Consider the following 25,749-nt stretch of genomic DNA (forward strand, 5'->3'; position numbering starts at 1 on the left):
TTTTACTTTGTGAACATTTTTTACATGTGTATTCATGCCCCACACATTCTCCTTGATATTATCAACGTAGTAATGAAGATTCTTATTGTGGAATTTTCTCCAGCCATTTGTAAACTTTTGTGTGTTGTAATGGGGTGAGACTAGGCCCCAGTGGAATGACTACTGCTAATGGACCCATTTTCCACTCTGCATATCTGAGAATGTGGCTATAGTGATGGAATGATAATGGCCGTGGACAACTGAAGGAATCTCTGAAAAATCTGTCCCAGTGCCACTGTGGCCACCACTAATTCCAAGTTCACTGAAACTGGGTGCAAACCCATTGATAACCCCTTGAGTTGACATGGTTGTCCCATTATTTGCATTTTTCAGTATTGTGATGATTTTCTTTCCATTGTGGTTTGGAGGGTGTTCCAGTGTATTTATAATACACAATGTTGTAAAGTGCGGCCAGGTCGTGACGCTGACCATTCCCCACTCGTGCCGATGTTAAAAATGAGGCGCCATACTGTCTTCACAAGCGTCTGCATGACGTTTAGTGGGACAGTTTTACTTTTACTTTTAGTATTGTGTTTGTGCTTGACTCTTAACCTCAATGTATACCTAGGTCAGGAGAAGGGTTTACCAACACACTGTATGAAAACTTCCGGAAGGATTACGAAATAATACATATCGCGGGTAATACGGCCTTCCTCTCTGCCATGCATACATTTATGGATGCATCTTCTAAAGTGGCGGTAGCTCAGCCGATATGAAGGTTATTTCTTTTCGTAGATCATACCAATGAAGATAGAGTAGTGAGCTCCCGCATTTTATGCTGTTATTAAGTGTGTGGCAACGGTATAATTGTGTTTTAATGTTACTTATGTTTGTTATTGTTTGTTGTACTCGTCCTTAATGGAAAAAGAGAAGTAAGATGGTCACAATAAAAGACATAGAAGTAAAATTGAAGGCACTGGGTACGAAGAATGATATCGCCGCTCTTGAAGATTTTGTGAGTAGTTTGGAAGATGAAAAGGTAATTCTGACAATTCCAGACTTATGTGGGCTGTACTAAATATGTTGGGAAAGATCAGCATAGTTTACGATGTTTCGTATAAAATCGCATAGAGAAGAGAAACTAAAATCATGACGCCAACATTTCATCTGTATATAAGTAAAGTTGAAATTATTTAATGATTAATGAAGCATTATTAATTATTTATTAAACATAACCTCAGAGTTTTGTACTATTATATCATGTTAATGTATAAAATATCATCCACCATGTCATGAGTGGAACATGACAGGAAAGTGGTTAGCTGTCCTGTTCTGTGTTCTGTAGGCCCTGGGTTTAAATTTTGGCCTGGAGAGTGGATGCCATGGCAGGGTTTTGTGGTTTTCTCAGCCCTTCCAGGCACATGCCAGGATTGTGATTTTGTTTTTACTCACGCATGATTAAGGATAATTTTTTTTTGCAGTATGTTAATGTATATACCTGTTTGCAGATTTGTTCTCTGATTGCACACAAGATATGTCATTCAGATGCTCCCCAGTTACTCAATTACCTTTACCAAGGTATGACCCAGAAAAGTTCAATGGAGGTGAAACGCTTCAAGGTAACTGATTACTGCTATACATATTGTTAGAAGATGGCTGCCTTCTGAGCTGTATAGCTGCGCAGCTTAGTCATTTCCTACACTTATTGTTTTGATTATTATATACAGCCTGTGCCTGGCACATAGTACAGTAGATTCTGGTTAAACAGGCCATTGGTTAATTGGGGCAGCTGCTTAATTGGGCCAAAGTGTTCTAGTCCTGATGTGTCCTAATCAACTGGAATCCACTGTATTTGCAATTACTGTAGTTTTTATAAGTTGATTTTCTTCCAGTGTCTTTAAAGCATCGTGTAGTCCAGGTATGATACTCAAGTAGTAAGTTGTTGACATATGTGTTTAAGAATTCTGAGCCAAAGAAGTGAACATTTTGCAGGTGACAGAGAAGGTTTTTAAGGAACTACAGTCACAGAAATTACACAACAGGCATGTGAATGCTATTGTGAGTAGGCTGGCACTGGAGGTAGAGAAGCTGACTTCTGCACACCTGGTCCAGTTCTGTGAATACTGCATCCACTGCATTCAGCATAGTGATGGAGAGCAGACAAGGTGAGTGGGTGTCTCAGATTGGCTTTGACTTACATTTTTCTGTTCCTCAATTACTGTCTTTTGTGTTGTTACTGTGCTGATTTCTTGTCCCTTAGTCTCCCACCATTATTTCTCTCTTTTCTTGCTCTCATCTGAATTTAAAATCATAATGAACAAAGCACCCAGTTCACTGACCTGCTTAATCAAAGCCCACTGTCTCACCTTGCTTTTCTTGGGAGTGCAAAATTTTGTTTTATGGTTTTTATCTTGGCATCTTAGCTAATATATTCCCATTCTCTTCATGAGCTATACCAAATATCATCATGCATTTGCCAGGCATTCAATATATATGGTGTTATTGATTGATGAAATGGCCCTGATAACAGTCTGTTGACTTAAAAAAACAGTTGATTCTTACTGTGTGCATAAAATAAAAGTGTACAAGGTTGATTGTTTCTGCCTTCATGTATCAAATCTGGAACTGTGCTATGGCTTTTGATTAAATTTGTTATGAATGTTGTGCCATTGAAGGCTATCCCAATCTCATACTATATCATCTTCTTCTTCTATGGCTCTCCGGTCCGTATTCAGTCCATGGCCTCCGCAATTCTCCTCTTCCATTCGGTCCTCTGTTAGCTCATACTATTTATTGTCCTATAATTGGTATTAATATGACTAAGAATGTTTAGAATCATGTTCAGTTGTTGACTTTGGTATTAATGGCTTTAAATCATCAGGGCCTATTACCTGAGAATCAAATATAATATGGCATGTATGTGTGTAATAATAATAAAAAAAAAGTAATCAACAAGCATTGCAAACAAGTATCTTTATTGTTGGTTAAAATCTTGCAGTTGGAAAGATCTGCTGCCAAAGATACTCAGTGTTCTTGTCACCAATGATTTGGTGAACCATTCTGGTGTGGATGTGAGTGGCTTGGAGTACAAATCTGAGGTCATCAGATCATTACTGATGGTGCAGTGGCAGCCTTCAATTGTAACAGCTCTAGCTTCAATGTTCACGTAAGTAGAACCCTAGTCCGAAGAAAACGTAAATGCACAAGAGAGTGAGCATCACTCTCTGAATCAAGGATTTACAGAAACAGTTACAGGCTGATAAACCTGTTATTTTGCACATAATGTTAAGATGGATGATATTAAAATTGATTTTAAATTAATATTATGTGAGGGTTTGGTTTGGATTCAGCTGGCTTAGGACAGGTTCCAGTGCCACCATCAGCCACTCAAGATAGCTGTCTGTTGTATGGAGTTTAGTTTTCTTAGTCTTGCTTTCAAGTTACTTGTGAATAAATATGTTTTTTTATTACAGTGAGGTACCAATGTCCGCCGAACAGCACTTGCAGGTTGTGAACAAGTTGTGTGCAAGCTTTGAGCAGCTAGGTCCACCAGAAATACCACCTTTGGTGCATCAGCTACTTCGTCTGTGTGAGAACCAACACGGCGTAGCTCTTTTCCTTAGACTGCAGGCGTATTTCTGCACACGGCTGTATAGCCGACTTCTTTCAAAAGCCAGCGACTTGGAAAGTATCGACTTGCTTGCCGACAGTGATTCTATTGGACTGGGTATGTATTACAATAAGAATATTTATTAAGTTAAGAGCCAGAACTTCATGCAGTGAAATTGGAGTACTTTTCAGAAGAACGTGTCTCTTTCTCTCTATACACACATACCAGCGCACGCACACAAAACTTCTGTATCAGTAATGGCCTGGCTCTAGAAATATGACTTAAATGTGCTCACTTAATTGAATTCACTCACCTGTAGTCTCATTTTGTGCTTGATACAAAAATTTTTGTAGTTTATAAAGTGAAACTTTCACGGCGACTGAAGTTGATATTTAAATATTACGGCTGGAGAATGAAAATAATACAGTTTTTTAAACTTTTTTCTATGTATTATTTATTCTAATAAATAATTTATTATATTTTTATTACATCTAGACAAGGCCAAAAATGTACTAATTCTCAATCTCTGTTGACTCACCATGGTGAGTGGGAAGTGCATTATGGAGCCCTCGGTGTCAGACAACTGTTTCTTGATTAAGAGCCACTTTTTCAGGTGCAGAGTACTGGTACTTTTGCGACAGAAATCTTTATGTAAAGCCAGTGGTTTGTCTTGCAAAGTCAGGTAGACTACGTTCTCATATATACAGAGGACTTCCATAATATACAGCCTAAAAGTTGTTGAATTTTATAAATGTTGCTTTACGGAGGTTTCGCTCTGTGTAAAGTGCATTGTGAGATCCCAAATTTATCATCACCTAGATCTATTTTTTTATATGCATATACTCAGTTATTTATTAAATTAGAAATAGTCTAACGAGGCAGCGTTTGACACTGGTGTTCATGGTATTGCAGCCAGCGAATGTGAAACGCAGTTTGCGGAGGGTACTGTACTGTTCCATGTCAATCAGTCTGCTGGATTTGGGCATGCCAGCATCAAGAATTTTTTGAAGTTTATGAAAAATGTAACAGATGCCCCAGAACTTGTATTGGATCCATTCCTGCTGACTGTACTGCTGTCCATATCAACTATTTCAATCTATGAGGCCCAGGTACTTTTATATTCAAGTCGTGTGAGGTGATACCAGTGTGAATGTTTGGTAGTACTGTACAGTGAATTTTGAGCTGTTAGAGTCGGTATCAGTATCGTGGATAAACGTCCTTGGAAAAGTTAAGAGTTCGTTCAACTGGCCAAGAAATTCTTTGTCATTTATGGGACCGAGAGATTCATTACAATGTATATTAAGATCCTGCCACTGGACCGTGAGCTAGTTGAATCCAGTCCACGTCATTTTTCTAAGATACATTTTAATGTTATCCTCCATCTGTAGTTAGATATGAAATGTGTGCATTTCTCGTCTCTCTCATATTTGCTGCGTCTCGTACAGTGCATTTTCCAGGAAACTTCTTTTGGACGATAATTGGGTATTTAAACCCTTGCGTTACTGGGCTGCCAGCTGGATTTTAACTCCAGAGTTAATGGTTTAGTGTTATGTTAGTGTGATTCACAGTAAACTTGATTGTGTTTAAGGAGTATCATATGGATGATAAAAGTTAATGATATTTGAGTTTTGAAATTAAAGGTGAATTTGTGTTCTAGTAAGGAAGAATAACATATAAAGAGGTCGAGCATCAACAAATTAATCTTTTGATTTCTTTCTAATGCGTCTTGGTTACTGAAGTAATGGATGTGGCGTTAAGAGATGTTTTGTTGATTGGTGCAGGTCTTTGATGTCTTGAAGTGCACTATGCAGAGGGTAGTGCAGGAGGAAGAGAGGAAAGTTGAGTCCGCTTGGTTCCGAAACGTGAATCCCAGTACCTGTAATGTAGACATTGTACTGACGAAACTCATGGAGAACAGGTATACTGTCATTGTGGGCATTTTTCTAGGACAATTGCACTGACTTTGGCTTCGATCTCTTTAAATTATTTTCTTGATCATATAAAAGGGATTCTTTTGTGAAACGAGCTTATATATAACACTAGGCCGTTTAGTGTGAATCCACCAAACGGGTATGAAGGAAAACACTTTTGGACTGGGAGCACTTATTGCATTGTAGTGTACTTCCAATAGGACATTAATAAAAGCTGTTTCTCAATATTTATGGCCTCCATTGACGTGTATAAACACATGAGAAATCCAGTGCCTTATCTTATGTCACTAAGCCCTTTATGCGGAAAAGTTTAATAAACGTACTTATGAGTTGATTAAATATTTACGAACATTTTTTATTAAAGAAAGATTGATATCAAAAGGAATAGTTTATACACTCTAGTGTATTTTGAAAACAGTGGAAATCACAGCTTAATTTGGTCTAGAAGAGAAAATTCTCATTCTTGTCTTGATCCTTGGAATTGTTCCCAGTTCTCATGTCAAACTGGAAAAATAATTCTTACAGTGCCTGTTGTGTCTGTGATGTGCCCACACTTATTTATGATGTAATGTCTTCTTTTCTAGTCTGCGAGAGCGCAGTTCGGTGATAGAGGGGATGGTGAACCTGGCCTTTATACTGTTGGGAGAAAAGGCTGCAAAGGGGAGGGAGACCTCGGCAGAGAAGCTGTGGAGATTAGGCATTTCTGTACTAGTGAAACTTGTAAAGAAGCATAATAAAGTAACTGGTTGTGTTCTGCAGAGGCTGACTGATTGCATCATCAGTGATCAGGCTGTTACGCAGTACACAGGCAAGTAATGTATCTCATTGCTGCCATAGTAGCAGGCATCCATTATTCTGTATTTATGGTAATTGTGATTTTATGTTGTTTCACTTGGTATAGTTGTATTATTTTTCCAAATATTTTTTGAATATTTTTGAGTTAATATTGAAGAAGTGACAGTAGACTGAAGAAAATCCATAACAAGGAGCTCCATAATTTGTACTCTTTGCTTGTAGTATCAGAATAATCAAATTGAGGAGAATGAGATGAGTGGGACATGTAGCTCGCATGGGAGGTATGAAAAATGTGAGCAACATTATGGAAATAGTGAGGACCTAGGCATAGATGGGAGATAAAATCAAGATGGATATTACGGAAATTGTGTTTGTGAGTGTGGACTGGATCTATCTGGCTTAGGATCTGGTGGTGGTCTCGTGAATGCAGTGATGAACGTTCAAGTTTCTTTCAAAGCAAGACATTTCTTGACTAGGTGAGACCAAGTTTTGTCTTTTTAAGGACTTTTCTTTTGTGGTGTTAGTTAAATATTTTTTCTGTGCCATGCTATAGAGTTGTGTGTGAATGGTCATATTCAACTGTAATTTCTTTCATTCTCAAAAACGTGTGTTCCACAGATTGCCTGCATCAGTTGTCGATGTCTGTACCATTGGTATTAAATGAATACCGTTCCAGTATCATCACCCTCTTGGAGATGCTTACACAGTTACCAGGACCCGTCGCTGAGAATGTGGTTTATGCAGTGTTGCCAATTGTGCGTTCATTTCCATCTCTGCGAGATGTTCTCATCATGGTATTGCGCAAGGCTCTCTTTGCTCGGTAAGTCGGGTTTCCAAATTCCGATGCGTAATTCTTAACACATCCGAATCAGAATTATTTTTGCGTTCAAGTTAGAAAATATTTTCCAGTCTTTTCAGTTCACAGTGTGAATTATGGGGAAGCTGATAAAAGCTAATACGTGATTTATTTAATGATGCAGTGCCAACTGAAGGTAATATATGTAATATAAATTTAAGTACTGTATGAAGTTAGATGTGACTGCTCACTTTATGAGAGCTAGTTGCCTGATCAGAAACTGGACTCATATTTGTTCAGGATAGGAACCCATTTTGAGTCCTGTGTACTTGGTAATGAACCTTAGGATGCCATAAAATGCTAGTAATTGACTCACTGGAGATGCCTATGTTCTGAAGTCAGAATGAGTCTGCCACATCGAGCTGGTACATCTAACCTGCAAGGCGGACACTTTGTTATAGCAATGCTGTAAGGCCACTGTATGGGTGAATACCTGGAAAAGTCTTCTCTGTGTTTACAGAGTCTGCCCTGATACATATTTTTCCTTTTCTGAATGATCCATCTTCTCTGTTTCTACTTTATCAACTTTTCCGTGTTTGTTAAGGATGCTGTGTGATATGGCATGGTTGTTTTGTAGTAATGTGGGAACAAGGAAGATGGCTGTGTCAGGATTCCTGCAGCTACTGAAACATCTCGATGTGAAAGGGTTGGCAGTACTGAGCAGCAGTCAGTCAAGTTACCATAGCAGCAATCCACGTCAGTCTCCAGGACCCAGCTTGTTGACGCAGGTAAAATTGATGCTGCTTCTGTATGCAAGGAAACGGTAGCTAAATATTGGGCTGTTCCAGCTCCAAGTAGTCCCCGGTGAAAAGTTAGATTGTCAGCTCGATGAATGTGACCGGTGTTCTCGGTTTAGAATGGGAAATAGTCCGTGGCATAATTCAAACTCCAGTCTTGTAGCCTGTACCAGTCACTTTATTGATCGAGCTTGTACAGCTCAATTAGTATGTATAAGCTGGAGAATTTATTCCAGATTGACATGGAAACTGGAAATTCTAGCAGCAACAATGAGGCCATTTGTCTAGAACTGCTGGGAGTGTTACGCAGGTGTTTTATGCAGCAGGCTGATGTAAGGCTTCGTCTTTATGAAGGTGAGTCGCGCTACTTATTCAGCCACTGATATGATGAACTTCAAAGGCTTATTTATACTGCAAGAGACTATAATTAGACCTTACTTTGAGCCAGCTCAAAGCAGCTTATGTCTATAAATTTATGTTAGTAATATCTGTTGTCACCATGATGATCACATTCACAAATAAAATGACATGTCCTCTAAATCCCCCCCCAAAAAGCCACCAATGATATGCCAGATTGTGTCATCAACTATGCGAAACACATGAGTGGAACTGACGGAACCAACCATTTTCTTAGCCTCTTACCAATTTGTGAGGTGTACTGATGTTCTGTTCATCATAGATGTAGACAGAAGTTATCCCCTACAGCAGTGGTCCACAACCTTTTTGTGCCTACGGGCACCCAAATTTTCTTTTCTCTGGACAAATAAGATACGGACACCAAATAATACGCAAAACAACACGACGTTTAATGATACAAGAAACCATTCAATCAAAAATACGTAGTTTTATAAGTACAATTATTATTACTCAAGTGGGAAGTTAGTGTGATGTTTGGCGCTGTAAATGAGTTGTTTATCAGATGGACAGTTTTAGAAATTATACAACATTTTATTGTAGGAAACCATTTTAGAATACCGTTGTATCTATGCTGCTATGCTGACAGGTCTGCATTCCGGAGTGACACGAAACCCAGAGCTCAGAGAATATGTGCAAGACATGCTGATTAACCACTTCGGTCAGTTCTACGAGTCTGATACTGACACTCTGCCACCTATCAATTTCACCAAGGCTGTTGTTCTCAAAGACATCTCTGTTGAGCTACTGGTATGTTACATCAGATCTCTTCTGTTTTATGTTTAGAAAATAAAATGTTAACAGGGTGAAATGAATATGTTAAAAACCTCCTTTGACTATGTACAGTTAATGTCATTGTAATGTGTTATCCCTGTGGTGATCAGTTATGATTGCCTCTCCTTCTTCCCAAATGTCCTGTCTAAATCTTTCTTCATCAAATCTATCTAATCTCTATTCATAGCATGATCCTACCTTAATCTTCTTCTTCTTCTATGGCTCTCCAGTCCGTATTCGGTCCATGGCCTCCTCAATTCTCCTCTTCCATTCGGTCCTCTGTTAGGTCCGTCTGTCCGAGGTTGAGGTTTCGAAACATCTTCCTTTTTACGGTGCAAGGTTGTTAGCCTTGCGGCCGACCCCCAACCTGGAGGACCAGGGTACCTGTCTTAGTCTGACCTCTCCCCCCTCGACCAATCTGGCTAGGGGGGCCCTACCAGTAGCTCTTGGGGTCACTGAGGTAATCAAGCCCCACCACCACGACAAGGTGCAGGGTCCTACCTTAATATTTTGAAATATTTTTTAAGCTTTGAAAGTGATCTGCAGAATCTCTGATAATAATTTGTTATTATGTTGTAAGTGAACAGCTTTTGAATCAGTTCTCATGATTTTTTCAGGAACCTTTGGGACACCTGGTGTTTTCACTTCAGCAGGTTGCAACCCCTAACTCTTCTGACAGTAGTCCCACAAAAATCATCAGTGTGCTGGAGTCGCTGTGCTTGCGAATGTTGAAGTGCTCTCTTGAAGACTTCGGTTTGGTAGGTGTTGCATACTTCTTAACCACTTTCCTTTTTTTTTATTTCTAGCTTATCTTTATGTAAGAGTGATAATTAACTTTTATGTGTCTTCCCACTTATTATGGAAGCATGAGTATTTGATATGATAAAATTGTAATTTTAAGAGGGAGGAATTATTTGGAAATTGAAGAGTAATGCAAATTTTGTGGTTTTCTTGGCAGTGAGTTGTTAGCTATGGTCTTCTGGATTGTGTTGCCTTTGGTGTTGAAGGTGGTTACCAACGTTTCATAGAAATATATCGCCTCACACTTAACTCTGAAGATGTAGGTAATATGTTCTCGTGAAACGTCTCTAACCACCTACAACACCATGCGGTGTAACAGCTAAGAAGGCCACAGTTAGAGATCAATGGTTAATAATGTTTTTATGAGGTTGAAGATTTGGTGCATACTGAATTTGTTAGTTGTCTGTTACTTTGTAGGATGAGACAACGAATCTTCTGGATGTTGTGCCTGAGAGTCAGCAGAAGCAAGAGATTGTGTGTCAAATACTTGGAGTATTTGAAGCTCTTATGGGCTACACTGTCTCTTCATGCACCGTAGATACTTCTGCTGAAAAAGTGCGGAAACTCAACGGCCTGTTCAAAGGCTATAGGATGCTGGCAGAATTCGCTAAGGTAAAGTTTTCTAGTCAGATTGGGATGTTAGAAACCACGTAACAGAGTTTTCAATTTGTACACATATTCTTCTCAAGGCTTGGTTTATACATACCATGCTAAAATTATCTGAGTAAAAGTCAGGTGGTTATTTAAACCTGTACTGCCAGGCCATTTTTTTCAGTGAACACAGAAATTTTTGTACGCTCAGTTATTGTACATTTTCTTGAAACATGTAACTTTCTTACATCACTTTAGAACTCTGACTATGATGTAAACATTGCAAATGTTTTAATTATGTGTGACTATCTAGTCATCAAAGAATTTCAATCAGAAATTCAAATTGAAGGAATTCAACTTAAAAGTGAAGTAATGTAAATAGGCTAGTAGGATTTTCCCCACACCAGGCCTAATGGTTATAAGGCCATATCTTGGTCACCAGAACACGTATGTGAAAATGGAGTTACTGTGGTAGGAGAGACTTTATAATGAATATACTATCCCTTACTTGCTTGTGTGTGCCCTAGAATAATGGCAAAGCTGGGAAGAAGACTAGCAGAGATTCAGATACACAGCCAAAAAAGATGGACGTTGGCAAAAAAGCAACTGGGAAAGGTCGAACAGTTGCATTTATGTTCCCACACACTGTGCTTGATTGTCATGTAACATACAAGATGCTCTGCATTCTGTACATGTAAGTGATATCGAACAGTTTCCTATTAGTCTTCTTAACTTTCATAAAAGAAGTGGCTTTGGTGTGCGCGTGACTGAAGACATTTATAATTTTTTACAAAATTTCGTATGGACATTGTATTATTACAGGTCACCCCAACCTTATACTTTTTAATTTCATACAGTCAGTATTAATTTTGTGTTGGACCTCTGAACATATGACGGAGTGACGCTAGCAGTATGTTGAAGGATAATTTTAATTATATCTGTTATTATTTTAACTTGTTCTTTTGTTTTGTTATGAATGAGGAATGTGTTTTGCTAAATTGTAAATTTGTTAATATATTTAGAAGTAGTGTTAAAATTATAAGTATTTTGAAGTAATAACAATTATAAGATTTACTGACACATTGTATAAGGAGATCTGCTTAATATTGAGCAATTTGACTCATTGGTAACAAATCTGATTTGTGTATTGGAGTTACCTGGTTGAATTTCAGCCAGTATACTGTTCTTAAGTAATTTTTTGAGTCTCGTTAGGTGATCTGCTAATGATTTTCTCCAGGAACTCTGTGCCATGGTGTACAGCCGAAGCAGCTAATTGTGTGAAAGGTCGACATGAGTTCAGTAGTTACGTCATGAACACGACACTCAAACTGGTAAAAGCATCGCAAGATGAAAAGCGCAGGAAGAAGTCTACATCCATGCTCACCTCCTTCGTCAATATTGGCAGGTAATTTTGAAACAGAACAAACAGTGGGTAAGGGCTGTGAGCATGCACTTGGCAGATGCCGTACACTTCCAGAAAATAGATTTGTGATTGATAATTGTGAGAAACAGTGCCATAAAGCATGAACTTACAGTAATTTGAGTTGCATGGAAACAGGCTGTTAGCGGCTTATATTATTTTTATTCTATGCTCCGCAGTGAAAACGTTAGCATTTAAATTGGTTGTGAAGAGTGGACTGACGTTCCTTACCTGTGTTATAGATTGCTGTACACCAACTGTGTGATCAGACTGCGGGAGTTCTCTCAGTTACACGTTGGGACAGCTGCCCTTGCACTGGAGTGCTTTAATGAATTATTCAGCCTTATGTGTTCTCATTATGAGGATAAGCTGGAACAATTTCTGGAAGAAGTGGGTATGTCAATTTAGTGTGAATGACTAAAGATGACTGTCTTCTGGGTTGTTGTGCCATGTAGTCTGGTCGAAGTTTACTGACGTTTCAGAGGTCCTTGCTTATCACTCTCATGTTGGAGGCAGCAGGGATCTCTGAAACATCAGTAAACTTGTAAGATTTGAGGTTTTCACAGCAGTGAGTATGAAGATTTCTGTCTTCTGGGTTGTTGCGCTGTGTAGTCTGGTCGATGTTTACCAAAGTTTCAGAGGTCATACTGCCTTTGTCATCAGGGTGATGACGGAGGCAGTATGACCACTGAAACGTTGGTTAACATCGAGCAGACTACACAGCGCAACAACCCAGAAGACAGCCGTCTTCAGACTCACTGCCGTGAAATCTTCAAATCCTACATGTGATTAACTTAATTAATTTTTAAGTTACTTCTACTGAGCGTCATAGCTGAATGGTTAGAACTCTCCAGAATATGATGCATTAGTGTTAACCATTGGACTATAACATTCAGTATAGTTACTTCATTCTAATGAGAATTTGTTCCACTAATACTGCAATTTCTGTATAACTTATTCATTATTATTTCCGGCTTCATTAATAATCTTGTTATACAGTGTGTCGTATGTCTGCATATAGGAACTGTACCAGTCAGAGAAGGTCTGACGGAACAGCTGCTTGCTCTGGTGTCAAAGTATGAGGAAAATCTGACGAGCGTTCTGTCCGAGGCAGGTGATGATGAAGATGACCCATTAGCAAAGAAGATCCCGCTGTTGCTCATACAAGGCCTCGGACTGTTCACATTGAAGATCCCGTGTAATGATGCCAGTACTACGGTGAGATAGCATTCTCAGTCTGTCGTTACTACGGGCGAACAAGGCGTAGTCCAAAAATGACTTCCGTTTGCTTGCTGTTACATAAGTTTTTCTTTCTGCAGGAAGTCAGCAGTTCTACCACATGTTACTACATATGATTTTTTGTGTTCTTAGTTCAAGTTCAAGTCTAAATTTGCTTTGCGTCTCTTAAAGTACTTTTTTACTGTCTTGGCTACATCTGACTTCTGTCCGGTATCAAAGTCTATTTACATTTAAAAATTATGGATTTATGCTTTCCGACAAAGTAATAGGTGTTAAACTATTTTATCAAATCTTGTTGTTTAAGGTGCTGAATTGGGTGAAGACATTTGTGAAAGACAAAGTGTTGTCAGATGTGTACCTAGTGAAAGCGATATTGTCTCTGCTTTTTAAACTCGAGGTTCGCTGCAAGGGATCCAGTCAGCTGTTTGACCACATCACTATGCAACTTTTTGAAATCATGGGGACTGTTGATGAAGTGAGTCCACAATCAGAAACTGTAATTCTCATGACTGACGCATCATTTATTGTGGACTGGTTGTGGGAAGTACCGTAATGTGTATCATAATTTAAATATTTTGATTGATAATTCAATTATGCTTTTAAATTTCGTAGGTTTGTTATGTCAAGTAATATTATGATTGTGAATGATGAACTGGAAGGGGTATGGAAGGAGGTGGTCAGGGCCTTTATTAAGATACTGTTCCAGAATTTGCATGGAGGGTATGTGAAAAATCATAAAATATCTGTCAGTGAGTCTAGCCTGTTGCCAAATCTGATCCTGGGACCTCCGAAGTGCAGGATGGAAGTGCTAATCATTGTACTGTGATGTCTGGAACTCTTTACAATCCAGTCTTATTTCTATAAAATCTCATTTCTCTTGACTTAAGTCTGCTTTCTCATCTGTCTTTGCACAAGTTTCACTTTACTATTGAATTACTGTAGAGCAGTGGTCCCCAATGCGGTGCCCTGCGGGCGCCATGGCACCCGCCAAGGCTTTTTTTTGGGTGCCCGCGTTGTTACGGAAAGAGGTTATACTGAATAATGAAGGCCGTTCAACCACGAACCTCATAAAATCAAAGCGCAGGTCTCGACTTACTGACGCCCATCTTGACGATTGTTTGCGAGCAGCAACATCATCCTACACTCCCAAATTTGAAAAAATGGCCGATGAAATGCAGCGCCAAACATCACACGAACTTCCCACTTGAGTAATAATAATTGTACTTATAAAACTACGTATTTTTGATCGCGTGGTTTCTTGTATCATTAAACGTCGTGTTGTTTTGTGTATTATTTGGTGTCCATATCTTATTTGTCCGGAGAAAAGAAAATTTGGCTTTGTTAATTGGTTGGTGCCCGCCACGATCTCATAAACTCTCAAATGTGCCTGTAGGCACAAAAAGGTTGGGGACCACTGAGATAGAGAGATTGGTGGGGGGGGGGGGGGGGGGGTGATATAAACAACAGTGGATTCTTGCACGCGCTGGTTGGCCGTCACCTGACACTTCATTTTCCGCAGGATGAAGAAGTTCAAGAGCACACATCGTACTGTATTGTCAGGGCTGGCTGTGAAAGTGCAGTGTTGTCTCAGTTGTGTGACACTGTGAGTCAAATGCTGAAGCATGTTGACTGGGTACTGTCACGATTGCAGGCGGAATACACTGCCATGACACACGCAGTTTCCGACACACTGCAAGCAAGTAAGTGTTAACATTTGAAACAGAAATATAGGAAGATATATTAAATTTGTAATTGGCAGGACTGCAGTGATTGGTCAATAAGTTGTATGAGTTGTACTCTGTGGAACACAAATTTCGCATGAAGTGCCATGGGTTTGATTTTTTGTATTTGAGCAAAGAGTGTTGAATTATGTATATTGTATTTGTTGTTGACTGCCAGCCTCAGAATTTACTGTTCCATTCTTCATGAATGATGTTTTTCAGAACGAGAGATTCTGAAAAGCAGGGAGTGTGATGTCGTGCATCAAGTCAGCCACTGTTTGAAGATCCTGAACTATATGAGCAGCCTGGCGCTCGACCCAGGCCCCACAACTGATGCTGTCCTGAAGCTTCTGACTCAGCAATATATTAATCTCACCATGCTGACCAAATACTTTATTCTACGATCTAACAAGGGAAACCCTGCATTTCAGAATGCCAGGTACGGTGATAATTTTAATTTTTATGAAGTTATGATATATTTTATCAGATTCTGTAAGTTATATGTGGTTTTTGGTTAGGATTTGAGGTTCTCGGAGTGGTGACGATAAAGATGGCTGTCTTCTGGGTTGTAGCACCACGTGGTTTGAGAGAAATCAGTGTTTCGGAGGTACTCCTTATGGTGGAGGCAGCAAGTACCTCTGAAACATCGGTAAACATTTACCGGACTACGCAGCACAATAACTCAGAAGACAGCCATCTTCATGGTTTTTATTGTCTCCCTTCCCTTTGGCTACTCTTATGTTAAAGAGGTACTCAGAATTGAGCAGTGAGTTTAATGAAGTCTATCAGTGAATCTTTGAGCCCTACGCTTGTGTTTTTCGTACGTGCAGTTGATGAAAGTTCATAATTTTCTTCAATGCTTAAACTGGAATGAACACAAAGTTTTTCAGTATTCTTTTTCTTCCTTTCATTTGCAGGTTTGAGATGGTTGTCAGGCTGGCAGGGAAGCATCTGTCACCCCATGTCTACAATTTAATTTCTTATATTGAGGTATGTTACTTTGAAGCGAACATCAAATATTTATATTTATGTGCCATTAGCCTTTGACTGCTAAATGTTGAGTATCGGTTACGTTTCATTTCCTGCGGATGTTCAAAGTTGAGATTGCTGGAAGCATTTCCTTCAGAATAATAATTTAACTCTTATTTGGTTACGAGATGGGTGTAGTCACATCTGTTGTGCAGTTCACACTAATTACGATTTATTTCCAATATTAGAAGAGGAAGCAGAGAGACAAGGCTGACTATTGAAACTGTGTTCATGTCCATTGATTTGAGACATATCTTCTTTTGTAGGCTAATCAGAAGAAGAATAAGAAGAATGGTATTAAAAAGAAGAAAGCAGGTCCATTGCTTATAAAATCAAAGGTTCTCAGGGAGACACGATTCATCCCAAATCTTATATTTGAAATTGAACAATTTGAGAAACTTGTCATAGAATTATCCAAAAAATCAAAGGTGAGCCTGTAAAATTATTTATCCATGTGATCGCTTATAGTTCTTGAAACACATTGTATTTTCATGAATAATGATAAACATTATACATTAGATTGTGTAATTCTAACATTTAGATGTGCGTGAACTTGTGATATACATAACTGTTAACGCATAATTTTAAGAATGTAAATACAAGTAATTGATCAGATTACGGTATATAGAAGGATAAAAGATGAGGAACTGCGTTTGATTTTGTCAGCATCTAACTAGTGTAAACACACCACCAAAAATGTTGTCCTAACCTTTGCTGTTCAAGAGGGGCAAAATCAGGTACGAAGGGACTCTCATTATTGTCATGTAACCGTTCGCAGGTTAATCTGATGAATTACGTGAAGCTCGGTACATACCGAGACTTCCGCATCCACTCGAACCGTTTGCATACCACTGACGACGAGGATCAGAATGTTTCTGTAAGTATCTTTTATTTCTGTACATTGCCTTCGGTTCTACAAACAAGTTAAATGAACCTGAAGTTTCTTGTGCTATTTCTGGACAGTTTACGCTTTCCCATTTACAGTTTTCAAATAGCGTTGTAGCTGTGGTAGAAAATATGATATTAAAGGAAATTATAAACAAAATTCTCTCTGTAGTAAGCATTAAATAAATGAGTTTTAAATTTTCTTAAACATTCACATCTTTATTTCTAGAATGCAAGCGATGCTGTTGTGGATGGGGTAGAGGCACAGGGAAAGGGATGTGCTGATGACAGTGTTGTGAAGGAACCTCCGAGAAAGAAGGCTCGCAAGCAGTGAGGTTGTGTTTCACTGCTTATCATGTCATGACTGTGACTGCCGTAACTGTCATCATCATCATCATCCATTGCTGTTTCCAGCCTGGGGCCGGGTCCGCTTGGTAAAGCCCATCCATGTCTTCCTGTCCCTCCACCAACTGTTACTGGGCACCTCTCTCCATCACTCCTCGTCTCATCTGCTCCTCCCACCTTCTTCGTGAACTGTGAACCACGGAATTACACTTGGCTTTATTTGAGAGAAGACGATAAGATGGGAAGGATCATTTAACCACATAAAAACCTACTGAAGTACGTAAGTTTCTGGTTTCTGAGTTTGTAGTCTGCATTCCGTGTTTTTGAGTTTGTAGTCTGCATTCCGTGTTTTTGAGTTTGTAGTCTGCATTCTGTGTTTTTGAGTTTGTAGTCTGCATTCCGTGTTTTTGAGTTTGTAGTCTGCATTCCGTGTTTTTGAGTTTGTAGTCTGCATTCTGTGTTTTTGAGTTTGTAGTCTGCATTCCGTGTTTTTGAGTTTGCAGTCTGCATTTCCGTGTTTTTGAGTTTGTAGTCTGCATTTCCGTGTTTTTTTGTTGTATCAGTCAATACTTCTTTTAGATTAAAAATGATAAATTTCTGTTAAAAAACATTTCAGCAGATGAAGTGTTGTAAATGGTATGAAGAAATCAGAGCGTGGTTTTCAAGAAATGCACAAATTGTGTCTATGGAATCCTGGGTCTGTTGCACGTTATCTTAGTTACATCAGCATTCTTGTTTTGTTCACTGAAAATCAGTCGAGGGAATTGCTTAATAGGTTTTTAAATAAGCAGTAAGTAAATAAATTCATATTGTCCTTCAGTGTGTGTGGAAGTGTCCAAAGTGATCTTCCATGAAGTTCAGTCACTCGGTGGTGCAGGATATATTTTGAAAAGTCGATCGTTTACTCGTCTTGTCAAAAAATAGTCCACTTTCTTTATGGAACCCGAAGATTCATCATTGTGTTCGCAACAGCCTGCCACCAGACTCTATCCTGAGCTAGCTGCATCCAATTTGCTCCATCAATTCCTATCTCCCTGAGGTCCATCTTAAACCTAGGTCTACCCAGTGGTCTCCTCCCTTAAGGCCTCCCAACCAATATCTTGTAACGCCCCCTTCCCCCTCATGCATGCCACATGTCCCACCCATCTCATCCTCCTCCCGTGAAGATTCGTAACCAAAGCGTTGTATTAATTTCTTACTTCCGCTGTATGAGCTGCGTATCGGGTGAGTTCCATGTAGCACTCGGGTAGACCCTAACGCAGCTACAGTCTTTTTTAAAAACTGATGGTTGCTGTAGTGATCAATAAAACCTGAAGGATCATTACCTTATTTACAAGATCCTGCCCCTGGACCCTGTCCTGCCATTTCCTCGCACCGTCATCGGCAGTAAAAACCCTTGTGGCACTGTAGGTGGATCTTACGGTCCTTACAAATGCTCGGAAAGTATTAGACCCTGACGCTGTCGCATCTTATATGCGGACAAGATGGTATCCATTTCAACAAGAAAAGAAATAGTTTTATGTATCGAAATATTAGTAGTCTTTGGACGTATACGTAACATTTCTCTAAAGAAAGTTCCGGAACCATAAAAAAAGATGACGCCTGTAACTCCATCAAGATTAGGGAGGATGTGGATTGGATTCATCTGGCTGAGGGTAAGAGGCTGGTGATGAGGTGTTGTGAAACTTTGGGTTCCATAAAACGAGGAGAATTTTATGAGTATCTGAGCGACTGTTAGCTTCTGAAGGAGGACTTTGCTCCATGGAGTTGGTAAAATTATTAAAAAATTAATATATCCAGGCAGGTTAAAAGTATTAAGATGTTTAAGTGTAAACTCAGCCAATGTATTCTAACATCACCAAATTATTATTTTTTTCTTGGTAAATTTGTGCTGGATTCCTCGGATATTGTGAGGAGCGATGTAGACTGTCTTATTGGCTACTTGAAATGGTTCGGGAAAATGGTCTACAGTTTTTCAGTTATCTACGGGGAAATAATAAAATTTCATCAGTATTTTGAACGCTTGTGGGAGGCAGGGCTCTTGATGCTTATTCAGTTCCCAAGAGCCAATTAAATTTTCCGTTTGTGACACATTAATTTGCTGGCCTCTTGAAGGAGATTGCGAGTTGCGAGCGTCAGCTGTTCGTGGCGTGCGAATTCTGGTTAACAATGACCACAGTACCGTGCATCTGCCGCTAGATCGCAGTGTAGAGAATAATAAATAGATCACGGCATACAGCGCTCGACATGAAAAATTCAACATGGTCGTATGTAGTGGGCGATTAAAAATATTCATTTTCTTCATTCCTTTGATACGGAAAGAAAGTTGCAGAATGACTGAATATTTTACTGAAATCTTTGTGGATGTCTAGGTGTTTGTTTTGATGAAAAAATCTACCAAATCTTTAAACCAAGTCACATTCCACCAGAGGCACTAACTTCCAACGTTCGCGTCTAATTATTATTAACGGCTACAAAGTGGAAACACTACATTGAAAGAAAAGACAGTGCTCTTATACTACAGGAAAAATCCTTCCTTACGTGTTTCCGCTCAACAATGGAAATAGCGTAACTTTGCAGTTCTCGCAAAAACTTTTCCAGACATCAGGGCGACATCCTTAGAATGAGTGATCGTACATCCCTATATACTTCCACTCGCTCACAGTTGTAATAACTTTACAAAATTCTATATATCGAGGATTGTAGGATAATTAGGCGTAAACGTAACAATTTATACTTTTTCATAGTAACTTCGGCGCCGATGTAATTTATATGGGAATTTTGCGTAAAATTTCGACCCACGATCGAGGCTGTATCGATTGTTACGACCTCAAGTACCGGTTTCAGACAAATGGGGTGCTTCAGAGTGACGGAGTGGGCCATGGAATGACGTCACGTTGTTGTGATTCAAGCTTAGTAGATGCGTTGATGTTTGTTCTGTCCTTGGCCTTAGTCTGCACACCGAATGCTGTAGATACTAACAGCAGATGCGGAATATCGTCTTAGTCATTATTTAAGGACGTTCGATCAAGTACTGAATTATTTAAACTCCCAACATTTGATACCGTGAGTTAAGCCAAAGATGATTATGGAATGCATACCACTTGAAAAAAGACCATCACTTGGGTAAGTGTTCTGACATAACCTTTGTGTACGACTTTCCGGAGTGAGGTTTTCCGTGGTTTCTCTCGGAATCTCCAGGGAAAATGCCTTAAATTAGGTCACAGGTATTTCATTTCATATCCTTTCCAATATTTCTAAATAGACCACAGATAAATAAACAAATGCACTATAAGTTTATACTGTATTAAATGTATTATTTATAAAAATTAAGATCATCGAAGTAATACCAGAGTTTATAATAATTTAACTAATGATTGCAACATTGATTTTATCTGTAAGACGTGCTTATATGTTTTGTATTGTGTAGAATACTTGGGCTCTGTGTTGAACACGTGACTTGAGACATTGTTGGCCTCATATATCTTCGTTGCTCGGTACGTTTCGAACTAGGACTTTTATTTTATAGTTCTGGAGTCGTTCATGCTCTGTTAATGTTCATTCACTGACTGGCGACTCTATTGTGAGCCCATCAGTGATGTGATTGAAGACTAAACTTTCAGAGACAGAGTTAACGATGTTATATGAGCACATGTCAACCGCGATTTTTCAGAAACGAGCACAAAATATATATTCAACGGAACTGAAACAGTCGTTAATTTGATAAGATGTAATTAAATGGTTCAGAAGTTATTTTGGGGGGACACGTGGGTATGGTATGGTATCTTTCTTTGTAAAATGAATGGAGTAGGTTAAAATTGAACGTTGTATATTTCTCGTTTGCTACGACGATGCTGCCATCTATCTCGTGCTGTTAAGTACCGGGCACACTTTTGCACTAAACAATGCTATAATAAAAAAATTCGGTTCAGACGCCGTCTAGGATGCCTGACATACCAAGACACACCCTCTGGGTGCAATCCGCGGTATTTAACAAACGAGCATCGCAATGCCAGGAACACACAAAGCGCGAGTGGTATTACGCGGTTCTTAATAATAGACATTCCGATTGTGCATTATTGAGACACGCTATGGACTTCAGTGGCGTGAAGTCTACGTGGCTGTCAGACGATGTTAGTGGTTTAGGGTCATCCGGGGGGAGATAAGGATTTCACGTATCGTGGCAATTATTAGTCCATATGTGGGTCTACGTGACGCGCCTTCAAATTCCTGGCAATTGGGGCAGAACAAGACTTTGAAGTCGCCCCGGAATGAACGTTTTAAATAAGGACTAGGATTCAAGTGTTGGTTGTCATATTATCTGAAATCTTAACCAGAACTGTACTGTTATTTTAAAGTATTATATTACGTAATCTTGGTATCAAAGAAGACGAGTTACTTTATTGTATAATAACAAGGGTTAAAATGTGGATTTAAAAAGAGGGTAGGATTATCAAAAGGATAATTAAAACTGCACAATGATGGAGTTATTTGGTATTTTAGAATCCAGAGGTGGGCTTCTAAGGATACATTAATGGACCTTCGGGATGTATAAATGACGACTGTTTCATTGACTAGGCGAACAACCATAATTTTATCAAGAAAGAATCTGAGATGATAAAATTGCGTCATATTGTGATAAAATATATATTTGTTTAATTCTTGTCCGTTTAATCACAATTTAAAATATTTAAAATACCATATGATGTTCTCTATCGAAACATTCGATTTACACTAGAACATCATTTTTTCTCACGACATGTTTCAGTTCTTAAATGAACCCGGCGGTGCCCGAATTTATAACTTGTGTTGGGCAAGGCCGTGGTCTAGGCAACACGGAGTTTTCCTCCGTGGCATCCCGACAATTACTCCATTCACACACAGAAGAAGGCAATGGCAAACCACTTCTGGATCATCTGCCAAGAACGTATATGAACAGGTCCCAGTCCGAGAAAAGGATGGAAGATCCTGTTCATATGGACCTGTCGTCAGACAGAACACTACAAAAAAGAAAAATATACGTACATATATAGAACAACTTCGAATGTGTTAAAAAGAAATGGAATCCGGAAGAGAACATCATTGATATCTAATAAACATCTGACTAAAATACAATAATATATAAAAAAAGTTGCATTTAAGAAATTATATTTAAGTTTAAGTTTATATAATTTTAATTTTATACACCTGAAGATAGTTCATTTAAGAACTGAAACATATCGTGAGAAAAAATGATGTTCTAGTGTAAATCGAATGTTTCGATAGAGAACATCATATGGTATTTTAAATATTTTAAATTGTGATTAAACGGACAAGAATTAAACAAATAAACAAAGAAAGAATTTGTTTGTTGGAGTTATTTGGAAATTAAATATCAATTTAAATTCCGTATAACTGTAACACGTTTTTATTGTTTTTACTGTTCGTGTATTTTGGACGTTTCGTGAATTTTTTATGCTAACAGACCACATAATATATGCAGCCACCCGCTGTGATGGCATTATGCTGTTCTATAAAAAACGCCTAATCACTTTCAATCAAAATAGATTTTACTGTCATCAGCATTAAAATCAAGCTTTTATTTCAGTGATCTGAAACCATAATCTGGTGTCTGACTGTAAGTCCACACGGAGTTACAAATCAAAACACCAACTCCGGCCTTGAGAACCTGAAAATGCAACCATTCTCTCAATCATGCAACCGGAAATGAAGTAAATATCTTGAAGCCGATCTTAAAGACTCTACGAGTTGACGGAACACACTTCCAGAACCCTCTGTTAATGGTAAGTTATTATATTCAAATTTATATTATTTATTGAATGGTATTTTAACTTTACGATCTGCTCCATTCCAGCTGTAGGTTTCTATGGCAACGTGTTTACAATTACTGATAAATTAATTATGAATCTCATCGCATCAGACAGCCTTATCCATGAGAGCTGAAATCATGGATCAGTGTAATTACTTGCATTTTAAAATTGTTTTTGATAACGAAAGTAAGTTTCACTAAAATACGTCGAAGAAAATTATATGGGCCTAATCACTGCTTAGCGGAAGATCAAATCAATGTCGATAAGATTTTCCAAAAAAAAAAACTTTTCGTGATATAAAATTGTGATGGATTACGCAATATATATAATTCTTTCGAAACATTTTCGATGTAACAGATATTTAACGAAATACGTGACACTGTGTAATGTAGTATTTTTTTTGTTTACAATAAATGAACATCGCGGCCAGCAACATTGGAGTAGGCCTCTAAATTCCCAGTATTCTTTGTAACGAACGTGTTATGTATTTAACTGTGCAGAATCCGATATTTATGTGTTTCAGAATCGACAATTTAATTTGCATTTTGTTAGATACGCGTCTCTAAATTTACAGACTATTGTTTGTGTCGTGAAATGTTCAATTAAAATTAATAAGAAAGAGGCTTCGGTTTGTATACTTTTAACGTCCTACTTATAAATGTGTGTCGAGAAATACTTTTTTTATCGCAATTTTTATTTCGTGGATTATTTAATCATTCTCTACAAAACTCTCGTGTACGTGAAGTTACTTATTATTTCCACCTTTTTTAAAAATGCCAAAGTATATATAAGGAATGATACTAGCAGATTCAATTAAGTTGTTGACGTCAGGAAAAGAGAAAAATTATGTTGACGTTACAATGCCACTGGGAAGAGACGCTCAGTGGACCGATGCGATGAACTTCATTGACGACAGAAATGTATGTGACGTTGTATATGGATGCACGATATTAAAGCAGCTGGTAAGTTGTTGAATTCGCAGTTTCTGCGCTGAACTGGACGTTTTGCCATAGCCTTGCCTTAAAGCGTGACTTCGGAAATCGGTCATGACTGGAATATTTTTAAGAATTTTCCTTCACCTCAAATTTAGAATTTCGTACCCACAAACTAAGATTTAATTAGGACTGAAATATTTTCTTTCTATAATGTTTTAGTTGTGTTTATTTAAAGTTTTAACTTGGGAAAATAATTGCCTTGTACTTCTTCAGGAAAATTCTTTTAGGACATTCTCGAAACGTCAAATTATAATATTATTGAAGATACATTACACGTAATGATTTATGAATTTATTTATTATATTTCTTCAAAACTGTACTTACACTAATCACCTTGTCTCATTTGATGCTACATACATTCATTTGTTAATTCAGCATCGTTAAATAACTCGCGAAGGAAGAAATCAGTCTAAGATAATTTACGGTCTCTTATTTGAAAATTATGCTGTTACATTCTATACGTGTTTATGATTTGTATTGCAATGAAAAGACGTGTAATATTATGATAATTTTAGGAGCTGTAAATAGTTACATGATTGTGGTGTGGGATTGGATCTTTCTGTGATTATATTTTATTTTTCGATGTGGCTGCGCGAAGTATGGTAGATCTACCATACTGGAATATTTTAAGAAGTGATTGCATTAACGCCATATGAAAAAATAAGTTTATAATTGATTTTTTTCTAAATCAATTTCGTTTTCAAGCCCACTTGCTTATGGAGATCAACAGGTGTCAGAGCAGCCGAATGGTTGGGCCGTGCTACAGACGAAACTATTGAATTTATGTTAAACTTATATTTTATTTTATTCTTTAGTTACTAGTTTGTTTCTGTCAAGAGTGTTTGCTCAGTATAAATAGTTAACTTTAAACAAAAATTTTTTTTTGTAAGGGAATACGAATCTAGTTTGGTGAAGGTCTATTTTATTCATAAGTCATTTCATATTTAACTCAGACGCAAGAATTATGGTAATTGGGATCGGGTCGCATTCTTCAAATGTCTCTGCGTTCTGTAATAAAGTCGGGCACGCCCGCTTATGGCTATCAACCCGTGCCGAGGATTCCAGAGCGTGTACGGCATAGATCATATATCGAGAGCGGTCCAACAGCCTCTATAGATCATGTCACCTGTATATCACCAAGTCTAACTCACCACCGAACACACAATGTTACTTGCCTTCAAACTCTCTTTCTTTTGGTATTTGCTTTAAAGACTTGGGGCAAGAGTGGCCGAAGTTTCTATTTATTTTGACACCTCTAACTGCCCACAATAGTTTTTGATCGTTCAGATGTTGCTCAGGATGTTTTAAACGAAGTTATGTTTTTTTTTTATTTTCCTGTATTTCCCTACGTTTGTTACACATTTTAAAATGATGATAACGCAGTTTACATACTCAGTGGTATAATTCCATGACAGAATCTCCCAATTTTAGCATATTATTCTTAATGTTGCGCTGTTATAAATGAAATCAGGTTTTGTTCTCAAAATTTTAGTTCACTCATATTTTGGATGAGTGGCGGAAAATTAGGATCGAAAATCGTGTGACATTCGGCGGGCGCTTGTGATGTTCAGGCGATCATGTGACACGTTCATGCTTGCTTCTCTGCACTTTGCGCCAGAGTAGCAATTGTGCTGTTACGCCATTCTTGCGCGATATCTTCGTAGTAACGACGTTTTAATGGGGAAGTTCTAATTAATGCCCGAGGAAAAACAATAGGTTAATGCTGAACTCTGTACGTGATTAATAGTTGTTTTAAAAAAGCCATGTGACCTTTCAGAACGCTAATGACACGCGATGAAAAATAGTTCTTATAAGTA

At 38.2% G+C, this 25,749-nt stretch overlaps 2 protein-coding genes across 2 annotated transcripts in view; both read left to right on the forward strand.

The window, feature by feature from the left end:
• The first annotated feature begins 339 nt into the window (after window positions 1-339).
• On the forward strand, window positions 340-18,448 carry FANCI (Fanconi anemia complementation group I). Its single transcript, XM_087353957.1, has 25 exons — window positions 340-1,018; window positions 1,488-1,598; window positions 1,972-2,144; window positions 2,978-3,145; window positions 3,453-3,706; window positions 4,502-4,698; window positions 5,371-5,507; window positions 6,105-6,328; window positions 6,934-7,135; window positions 7,749-7,899; window positions 8,145-8,262; window positions 8,912-9,072; window positions 9,714-9,854; window positions 10,315-10,509; window positions 11,016-11,182; window positions 11,726-11,893; window positions 12,151-12,302; window positions 12,930-13,126; window positions 13,452-13,622; window positions 14,667-14,847; window positions 15,091-15,307; window positions 15,786-15,858; window positions 16,164-16,325; window positions 16,676-16,774; window positions 17,012-18,448. Exons 1-25 carry the CDS (start codon window positions 917-919, stop codon window positions 17,114-17,116), a joined length of 4,026 nt encoding a protein of 1,341 aa, XP_087210083.1. The 5' UTR covers window positions 340-916; the 3' UTR covers window positions 17,117-18,448.
• A 4,320-nt stretch (window positions 18,449-22,768) lies between these two features.
• The window catches only part of Vmat (Vesicular monoamine transporter), a 73,211-nt gene continuing 70,230 nt past the window's right edge, over window positions 22,769-25,749 (forward strand). Inside the window, exon 1 of the mRNA XM_087353959.1 lies at window positions 22,769-22,910. The gene's annotated coding sequence lies outside the window, so the exon portion shown is untranslated. The remainder of the gene's footprint in view (window positions 22,911-25,749) is intronic.

The sequence above is a fragment of the Zootermopsis nevadensis genome, unplaced genomic scaffold, assembly GCF_977971745.1.
Source record: "Zootermopsis nevadensis isolate Lab colony 2312 unplaced genomic scaffold, Znev_1.0 Znev_ptg000022l, whole genome shotgun sequence".
Taxonomy (NCBI): Eukaryota; Metazoa; Arthropoda; class Insecta; order Blattodea; family Termopsidae; genus Zootermopsis; species Zootermopsis nevadensis.

Coding starts and splice junctions, on each gene's coding strand:
- FANCI (XM_087353957.1), top strand. CDS start 917: ATGGTCACAATAAAAGACATAGAAGTAAAATTGAAGGCACTGGGTACG. Junction 13,623..14,666: donor TCATGGGGACTGTTGATGAA/GTGAGTCCACAA, acceptor CATTTTCCGCAG/GATGAAGAAGTTCAAGAGCA. Junction 16,326..16,675: donor AATTATCCAAAAAATCAAAG/GTGAGCCTGTAA, acceptor AACCGTTCGCAG/GTTAATCTGATGAATTACGT.